A 9,763-nucleotide genomic window follows, 5' to 3' on the forward strand; every position below is an offset into this window, starting at 1 on the left:
TGGTCATAAGAGAAAGCTAAGGCCATGCCTGTGTTCCTATGATCAGAGTCTGTCATCCAGTGACTCTATTAAGTGACAAGTACCAAGGAGGTATAGCTGAGGAATGACCTGACCAGCAGGGACGTTCACATGGACTGAGCTCCACCTGGCACAGCCCCATTCACAAGCAGATGCCAGAGGACTCCTGCCCCACCTGACACACTCAGCACAAGAAACACAGATTCTGGAAGGTCCTCCATGCTGCCATTTATTTCCTCCACAATACTCAGATATTCTCAATCCTTTAATTTACCCACAAGTGAACTGCTCAGGTCAAGGAGTTCACACTCATACTTTTCTTAAGATTCATTTATTTCATGTAGGTGAGTACACTGTAGGTGACTTCCAACACACCAGAAGAAGGCATTGCATGCTATTACATATGGTTGTGAGCCACCATGTGGTTGCTGGGGATTGAATTCAGGGCCTCAGGAAAAGAACTCAGTGCTCTTAACCACTGAGACTTCTCTCCAGCCTCCACATTCAGATTCTTTTTTTTTTCTTTCTGTCTTTTTTTTCCCCCCAAGATAGAGTTTCTCCGTGTAGCCCTGTCTGTCCTGGAACTCACTCTGTAAACCAGGCTGCCCTCGAACTCAGAAATCTGCCTGCCTCTGCCTCCCAAGTGCTAGGATTAATGGCCTGCCCACCACTGCCTGACATCCACATTCTGATTCTCATGTTCAGTGTGGAAATGAGTAGACACACTGTGCCGTGTGAGGAGACACACGCCCAGGACAGCGTGGAGCTGACAGGATGAAGATGTCCCCCAATGCCTGAGGACCAGGAAGGTTGGCTGTGCAAGGGATGACAGCTAATGTAGGGTCTGAGTCTTGGTGTGCAGGGGCAGGCTGTGCTCTCCAGATTTTCCCATTGTATGCATAGTCAAAAGCATAAAACGGCAGGCACGGCTGCCCAAAGTGATTCCACTGTTCAGAAGTCAGAACTAGTGACTCAGTCCCATGTGGCAGCTGTCCCAAGATGAAGAACAAGAGTCAGGGCAGTCAATGTGAAAACATCTCAAAGGCCTTCCTCTCGTTCAAAGGTTTAAATAGGAAAGGCCCAGTGACCCAGTCCTTTCCAGTTTGCCTCAGCCCCAATCCCAGGCTCCCAGGTGTCACCTTTTCAAGTATCCAGAGACAAGAGAGAAGCTGTCCTTGCCTGCAGTAGAAGAAGTAACAAGACATTGTCAGGAGACCAATGGTGGGGCAGAAGGAAGATCCTTCATCCCAGCTTCCACCCCGAGTGCCTCAGATTCAGCCCGAGGGCTCAGGGACAAGTGTTCCCTCTCATTCTGATATGCAGCAGTGTTATCGTCTCCGTTTCCACCTGTTTAAAAAAAAAAAGATATGAGAGACCAAGGAAGTTCTGTGCCATGGACATTATATGCAGGGGATGAAACAAGGCCAGCCTGGAGATCTGTAGTGTTTAGCATGAGCCTTGCCCTCTGACCTCTGAGAGGTCATTTAGAATCCTGTGCAGAACCCCCATTACCATTATGAATCTGTCTTTTATTGTAAGGTGAGTGTCTGCAAACAGACCCAGAGATAGGCAATCTTTTGCATAGAGTGCATGTGTATTGGTTTACAATCATAAGGCACCCAGCCACAGACTCTTCCATACCATTGTTCTTTCTCATCCACATCATAACACTTCCGCTCATAAAACCTAAGATGATCATAGCTCCAAGGAGAGCACGAACAGTGGTCCTGTTGGGCATACTGGTCTGAGGAGGCTCTGGGAAGGGAAGGGTAAGGACAGGAGGGGAAAATGAGCAACATGATCTCAACTCCCAACTCTGACCAGCTGAGGGTCTTCAGAAGGCTCCAGCTTTCCCTGACCCCAGCTCTGCACCCACACCCTCCTTACCCCATCTCAGGGTGAGAGGCTCAGGCAGCCCCTCATGGTACACATGACATGTGTATTTCTGCTCCTTCCCAAGCGGCACCACCACAGCTGCCCACTTCTGGAAGGTTCCATCCCCTGCAGGCCTGGTCTCCACAAGCTCCGTGTCCTGAATCAATTCCTCCCCATTCAACTGCCAGGTCAGGGTGATGTCAGCAGGGTAGAAGCGCAGGGCCCAGCATCTCAGGGTGACATAACCTTCAGGTCTGGGGTGATGGGTCACGTGTGTTTTTGGAGGATCTGAGGAGAAGAGTTGGAAAGTTTGGGCATCAAATATCTTTCCTGGTGACTCCAGAAGTGTCTGTGAGGCCACCTGGGAAGGAAATGACTGGAACAAGGGTCAAATTTCCCCAGTAGGTTACATACAATGCTCTGAAAATTCCAGAACTTGTGCCCAGGAGGAGCTATGTGTCCCAGGAGGCAAAAAGGGAAGTCTGCTTCTGTCTGGGTAGGGCAGAGATTCAGCACCACTGACGTCACACGTCACAGAGGTTGGGTGTGGGCAGAGAACAAGGCCTGAGAGAAGCCATGGCTCTAAAGGACGGCAGACTCATGGGAAATGTTTTCTGTTCTTTCAGGAACCTTCTCTTCTCCCTTTTCATCCTGAAGAGACTCTGAACTGTCCAGAGACAAAGGTGCTCCCTTGGGAGAGCCAGTCTCTGAGAGAGTCAAGAAACACAGGAGTTCTCTCCCCTTCCCATATTGAAGAGAAAGGAACACTGAAGAGGCTGGAACATTGTGTCAAATGAAGAGACACCCAGTATTGCTGGTAAGATCAGGAATAACAAAGAACTACCAGGGCTGGTGAGATGGCTCAACGGGTAAGGACACTGATTGCTCTTCGAAGGTACTGAGTTCAAATTCCCTCAACCATATGGTGGCTCACAACCACCTGTAATGAGACCTGACACCCTCTTCTGGTGTGTCTGAAGACAGCTACAGCGTACTTATGTATAATAAATAAATAAATAAATAAATCTTTAAAAAAAAAGAAAGAAAGAACTGTCCACTCTCTACTCTCTTCCTTGATATGGAGTGTGACATCTTAGCTATTGCAGTAAAGCAACCCATTATTCACTTAAGTGACTAACAAAATGTGGTATATATATAAAGTGGAATCCTGTTGAGCACTACACAATGTAATCACACAATTATCTAGGAAAATTGATGAACTTTGAATATACAATATTAAACGAAGTCACCCAATCTCAGAACAACAACAGGAAGTAAAACTGCAGTCTTTTTTGCTCATAGAGGTAATTTAGCAAAACAAACAAACAAAAGAACAAACAAAAGAAACAAAAAAACGTATACTTGTTAAGAAATGTACCTGTTGTTACTTGCAACATGACATAATGAAATCAGGAAAGGCTAATATTTGGAGATGAGCAAGGACTAAATGTAGGTAAAGTACACGATGGATAATGGCAGGGAATAATTGATAGCTACTTCTAATTCTGCCACTGATTCTCTGTTTCTGTCTCTCCATCTCTTTCTGCCTCTGCCTCTGTCTCTCTGTGTCTGTGAGTCTCTGTCTCTGTCTCTCTCTCCCTGCCCTGCACCCCTGGGGTCGATGTTGGATAGCCATGAGTATATTTAATGGAAAATATGTAAAATTCATGTTCTCTACTGGTCCAAAGTGGCGATTCTAACTGTTTACAAGCTCACTGAGCTGTGTATAGCCATTGGTTTGTGTAATTTTCATACGTTATTTTTCTGTTGTCACCTTTTAAAATTAAAAAACAAAAAAACCAACCAAACAAGCAAACAAAAATACAAAAAGAAAAAAGAAAAAGAGATGGGAGTTTTCCCACCTAGTGAGTTTCTGCTCTCTCTGGACTGAACCCAGTACAGAGGCAAAGGGAGATGGAGTTGTCTGCAGCCACGCACCTGTGCACTCCTGTGTCTTTTTTCTGTTCTCCAGGTATCTGAGCAGGGAATCCTTGCATGGGCCCTCCAAGTAGGTCCTACGGAGCTCTGTATAACCAGCCTGCTCCCACTTGCTTCTGGTGATCTCTGCTGCCGTGTCTGCTGCTGTCCACGTTTTCAGATCTTCATTGAGGGCAATGTAATCGCGGCCATCATAGCCATGCTGCTCATAAGCGCGGAAGAGGCTCCCGAAGAACTCCACCTCACAGCCATACATCACCTGGATGGTGTGAGAGCCTGGCCCCCCTCTCCTAGTCAGGCCCGCCCACCCTAGGAATTCTCCAAACTGAAAGGGAAACCGGTCCCTTTTGCACCCCATGATTAGGTGGCTTGCATAAGAGGGAGAGGAGTGGGGACAGACTCTTAGATTTGGGGGGTTCCTCACCATTTTGACTCAGGTTGTAGTAGTCCAGCATAGTCTGCAGATTCTCGCGGAAAAACTGTGCATTGCTTGTGACGATCTCTGTCTCTCTCGCCCAATACTCGGGCCCCTCTTGCTCCACCCATGGCGCACTTAGCTTATATGTCGCAGTCTCCCCTGAGCTGTTGAAGCGCACGAACTGAGTGTCATCCAGGTAGCCCACAGCTATGTACCACGGTTCGCTGATTGCAGGTCGGGACAAGGCGGTGTAGAAGTACCTCAGCGAGTGTGAGCCTGGGGGCAGCATGTGGTGAGACTGTGACCTTCTCCCAGAACCCGGCCAGGTGCGCAGGTCAGGGAAGTAGAAGGACTCAGGTCTAGGGCCTTGAGTGGAGAAGTGGTGGAGGGTCTGGTGGAGGGTGGACCTCCGCCCCTCCCCTAAAAGGCTGTTTCCCTCCTCATCCAGCACTCACCTGGGCAGGTCTGGGTCTGGCCTTGTGAGGCAGCCAGGAGGATCAGGAGGGTGCCAGGCACCATGGTCCCCATCCTCATGTTAGGGAAATCTGAAGTTGTATAAAGTCCTGGACTTTGTAACTTGCAATCTCAGAGAGTTTTATTGCATCTTCTAAGTACCTGCTCTCAACAGGAGTGCAAGGCCTTTGAAAACAATCTGACAATGGTACAGAGAGCAAAAAGTGAAACTATAGTTCTGTACAGCCCAACCTAATCCCCCGCCTTCAGGCCTCAGACCCTGACAGCCACTTCCGGGACTTGGAACTTTGTCCTGACTCCTTCTTCTGCACTGAACCCTGTGTATAGATAGCATCCTCTATCTGAGCCCTGCCCAGAATGTCAGGTGGTAATCAGAGTGGAAACCTTCAGGGTTAGAGCAGTTGTTTTTCTCCCTCCTACCTCCATACCTGGCCCCACTGTGATGGGTGTCAGGTGGTCTGGAATGCAGTGGAGAGATGTTTTCTTTAAAGCAGGAGGCTTTGCCTGTGCCTGGCAAATACAGAAGTGGATGCTCACAGTCATTTATAGGATGGAATACAGGCCCCCCAATGTAGGAGCTAGAGAAAGTACCCAAGAGCTGAAGGGGTCTGCAACCCTATAGGTGGAACAATATGAACTAATCAGTACCCCCAGAACTCATGTCTCTAGCTGCATATGTAGCAGAAGATGGCCTAGTCAGCCATCATTGGGAAGAGAGGCCCCTTGGTCTAGCAAAATTTATATGCCCCAGTACAGGGGAAAGCCAGGGCCAAGAAGTGGGAGTGAGTGGGTAGGGGAGCAGGGCGAGGGGAGGGTAGAGGGGACTTTTGGGATAGCATTTGAAATGTAAAGGAAGAAAATATCTAATTGAAAAAATATGTTTAAAAAAAAAAAAAAGCAGGAGGCTTTGACCAGCAAGCACCACACTTTTTCCCACAAGCAGAGACTAGGAGTCTGTGTTCACCTGTAGTGGTTTAGGGTTAGCTCACACTGCCAAGCCAGACTGCTCAGGAATCTGTGTTCTAAATACATAAACAAACAAACAAACAACAACAACAACAAAATACAGGTCCAAACTGCCTTGTGCTAGTTCTACAGAGGGTCCTAAAAGTCTCCCGTCAGGTTCCACCTGCACTGGGGAAATGACAGTCTTGCTCAGCAGCACCAGACTGTCAGCTTCTTCATATTTCCTTCATGCTGCATCATCCTCCCTTGTTAGCATAACTTCTCTTCAACCTCTCAGGGGCCTTGTTACTGTGTGCATCCCATGCCTGCATTGTCTTCTGAGAAATGGGAAGATGTTTTCATCATTGTCCTGATCTCTAAGTTCCCCAGAATAGCCAAATACTCCAATATTTCTTCTGAGGTCTTTTAACACTAAAGGCCATTCATCCAGAACTCTAACAGTCTTCTTCTTCTTATATAAGTGCATGGACATTCATACAAGCACAGGCACAGACACACATTCACACACACACATATTCACAAATACACACACACTCACACACATTTATACACATTTACATACACACACTCACATACACACATTCACAAACACATTCACAACTCACTCAAGAACATTCACACACACAACACACACACTCACACACACACTCACTCACAAACACACTCACACACAAACTTACATGATCACTAACCCGTACTCACATACTTTCACACACATAATCACAAACACCAACTGACGTACATTCACACACACTCACACAATCACAAACACAAACTCTCTCACACACACAAACTCACACACACATTCATACACTCACTCACATACACACTCATATACAAACTCACACACTCATACAATAACAAACACACACTCACACATATCAAAACACAAGCACACACACACACACACACACACACACACACACACACACACACGCTATCAACATAGCCAGTTGCTCTCCTTTTCTAGCCTTCCTGCTTCCTTTTGTCTTTGAGTCTGTGAACATGGCTTTTTCTTTCCCCCTCTGGGCTCTCCATCCTAGGTCAGATAATGGCTTCAGCTGCTGCTCAGTTTGATTCTCCTTTTCCTGGATGGATTTGTCTATTGCCTCCAATGCACTCAGAAAACTCTCTGACCCTCTCCAGGCATCCCTGTGCTTCCCATCAATGCATAGATGTCTGAGGCCAGCCTGTCTGGGATTCTCCCTCAGAACCCATATCCACATCTGGAGTCAACTCCCTCCTTTAGATTCTGGTTTCTGACTCACTGCACAGATTTCTATGCACACTCAAGACCTCAGACCTCAGAGTACTGCTTTGAAATGCTAAGGAGAGCATTGAGACATCTCCTGGGGAGTTGGGATGCACACCCAGGCAATGTGGGGTGGCATTCCTGACAAGTGCAGGAAGCAGCAGTGTTGACCCACATGAAGGTCAGGGCTCAGGTGACTAAGGTCTCAGGCACTGTCTGCTTCTTTCCCTGACTGTCTGCAAAGGTGGGAAATGGCTATAACCGTGCTCCCACACCAGCCCTTATTTGTACAATCAGCAGACCTGCCAAGCAGGAAGTCACTGTAGTCACACTAACAGGGCACCATTCACTCCCAGGCCTCCAGGTAGCTCAGGGCAGCAGTATGGTCCACAGCCTCCAGAGTAAGCTGTGGCTTCACCCTGGAAACTGGGGTCATCGAGAGCTGGGAGTCAGATGAGCAGAGGCACCCAGAGGACAGCCAGGATGAAGAGGAGGGCAAGTCCTCTCTGCTTTCAACTTTGATGTCAGCTTCTGAGTTCTTTTCCTCTTCTGGGACAGCTACAGGTATCAGAAACTCCTGGGCTCCTGGGTATGCAGAGCCAGCTCCTGCAGCTGGGTACCCTGGTGAGACCGAGGCATCCTGCAGACCTCAAAAGCACAAGGTGGACTGTTCATGGACATTTGCAGGCTGGAGGCTTTCTTGAATCTGTGTAGGAGCAAAATGTGTCTGCAGTGCTGGCAGGGAGGCTTGGGCATATCTCTTTTCACTTGGTGAAATTGCAGGGACCCAGGGCTTGAGAGCCAGCAAGGGTGAGCTAGTACAGGTTCTGACCAGATGAACAGACCGAGGTAACCGAGGTCTACAGCAAACTGAATCCAAGGAACTGGGAGAAGTGTCCTCTGGTTATGCAAACCAGGCAGTAGGAGACCCTCAGGTCCTCTAGACTGTACTTGTGGCTGTTTTGAAGTCCTTCTTGTAGCTGGCAGTGCTAAGTGGTCTTGGTCCTCTCTGGCCAGGAGGTGCTGGTTCAGAAGATGTAGGGCAACCTGAAGCCCATCAGCAGGTGTGGTTCTCAGGGCCTTGAGTAACTGCCTTGACAGCTCCTGCATCTGGTATGTAAGGTGGCAGTTGAGGCATCAGATGCAGGTGGTATCTGCCCAAACACCCTGGGAGACTGAGTTATAAGTCCTCAAGAGAGAGGAAGAGCAGGATGCCAGTGACTTTGATGGCTCTATCTGATTACTCTCTGCTGCCTTTATGGTGGGTTATCGCTGCACTGAGAAGGCACAGAACTCCAGAGCATTTGAGACAAAGCTTGTCTCTGTCCAATTCAACCTCAGAGCTCTGTGGGCTGCTCTGACTGCATCAAATATCTCCATTTCAGGGTGGCTGGTTGGCCTGCCAGGGCTGCACCAAGCTCACCTCCTAGTGAGTTCACAAACTCAGAGCTCACAGCGCCACCTGCTGGTGCTTCTGTTTGCTTGCGGATCTCATTCTCTCCAGAGCACATGCACCCAGTTTATCTTTCCTCCATGGCTTCATGGTGGATCACTAAAACAGAGTCTTCCTCTAGGGATCCGAATCTGGGGCCTGCAGGTCTAAGTGTCTAGTGCCGGGACATGCCATGCCAGCTGCCTCCCCATGCTTTGCTCAGTGTGTCGCAACCCTAGGAGGCAAGTGCAGCCTCTGTGAGTCACCAAGAGCCTCAGTGAATTTGAGAACTTGTAGGAAGGAAGGCACTGGACCCAAGATGGTCCCCTCTCTGCACTGAGCCTCCGACACCTGCCGGTTTCTTGTCTGTCTGTGTGTCTGTCTTGTCTAAATATTTAAGACAGGGTTTTTCTTTTCTTTTCTCTTCTTTTCTTTTCTTTTCCTTTCTTTTCTTTTCTTAATATAAAACTTTATTTTCACTGATAATGTCACTGTAACATAATTTCATAGCAGACCTGTGCAAAAGATCCCACATCACCAATGTCTCCAAGAGATTTCACACACTTCTGGGCAGGACAGAAAGCTCTGCCCCCGTGTTGACAGTCAACATTTTACCCCTTTATCTATGAGTACAGAAAGGCAAGGCATCATAACTCCAGAATGAAGCTGACTGAAGGCATCCTTAGCTGAGGTCGGATGCTTGCCAGCTCTGAATGGCCACCACAGCAACAGCACATGTTTGCCTCTGTGTGCTCAGGATGGGTCTTTGAAAAATGTCCGACTATGTAAATATGCTGCACTTATCTCTTCAACATTGCAATGTGGAGGTCTGGAGAGCTTCAAGTCTTCACGAGCCCACATGGGGTTAGGGCTGTTATGGATGAGGTGAACTCAACAGACTAATTCCAGCTTTGGCAACCATCAGCAAACTGGTTTCTGCGATTAACCCTGCAGGCATAAATTTCCCAGAGTTGTAGACTCTCATCCCCATAATGCCGGCCAAGGTCCCAGATGTAGCTAGGAAAACCCACACATTCCTGGGATCCTGAGACAGCTGGTAGGCACCCAGGCCTGCTAGGCCCCCAAAGAAGAGAGTCCAGCAGCCAGGGATGGCACACTACCTGCTTTCGCATAGCCAATAATCCCACCGGTAGCAACCAGGGCTGCAGAGCTGAAACCAAAATAAAGTAAAGGCACCAATGGGCCACTGTCCTTCTGCATTTTTCAGTCCCTATGGAGACCACACCAGGGCTGCACCTCCACTCTTCTTAGCATCTCTGAGGAGCATGGTAAATGTTGCTTTCTCTCCAAGGTCCCCCATACTCAGTTTGCAAACTTTTAGAAAACCTTGCACCAAACCCTCGGCTCCTGTTAGGCTGGAGCAAGGGAC

At 48.2% G+C, this 9,763-nt stretch overlaps 1 protein-coding gene and 1 pseudogene across 1 annotated transcript; both read right to left on the bottom strand.

Moving 5' to 3' along the window:
- Positions 1 to 225: 225 nt before the first annotated feature.
- H2-T3 (histocompatibility 2, T region locus 3) lies at positions 226 to 4,806 on the bottom strand. Its single transcript, NM_008208.4, has 6 exons — positions 4,705 to 4,806; positions 4,256 to 4,525; positions 3,832 to 4,107; positions 1,906 to 2,181; positions 1,660 to 1,773; positions 226 to 1,365 (listed from the first exon to the last, which is right to left on the bottom strand). Exons 1-6 carry the CDS (start codon positions 4,781 to 4,783, stop codon positions 1,226 to 1,228), a joined length of 1,155 nt encoding a protein of 384 aa, NP_032234.3. The 5' UTR covers positions 4,784 to 4,806; the 3' UTR covers positions 226 to 1,225.
- Positions 4,807 to 9,232: 4,426 nt separating this feature from the next.
- On the bottom strand, positions 9,233 to 9,594 carry Gm4246 (annotated as a pseudogene).
- Positions 9,595 to 9,763: the final 169 nt, after the last annotated feature.

Source organism: Mus musculus, chromosome 17 (genome assembly GCF_000001635.26).
Source record: "Mus musculus strain C57BL/6J chromosome 17, GRCm38.p6 C57BL/6J".
Taxonomy (NCBI): Eukaryota; Metazoa; Chordata; class Mammalia; order Rodentia; family Muridae; genus Mus; species Mus musculus.

Bases quoted from the DNA above. Each gene is read 5' to 3' on its own strand.
- H2-T3 (NM_008208.4), bottom strand. From the start codon at position 4,783: ATGAGGATGGGGACCATGGTGCCTGGCACCCTCCTGATCCTCCTGGCT. The intron at 1,774-1,905 runs GTAAGGAGGGTG...TTCCCTTCCCAG, and splicing joins GCCTCTCACCCTGAGATGGG to AGCCTCCTCAGACCAGTATG. The intron at 1,366-1,659 runs GTATGGAAGAGT...TTTTTTAAACAG, and splicing joins GTGGATGAGAAAGAACAATG to GTGGAAACGGAGACGATAAC.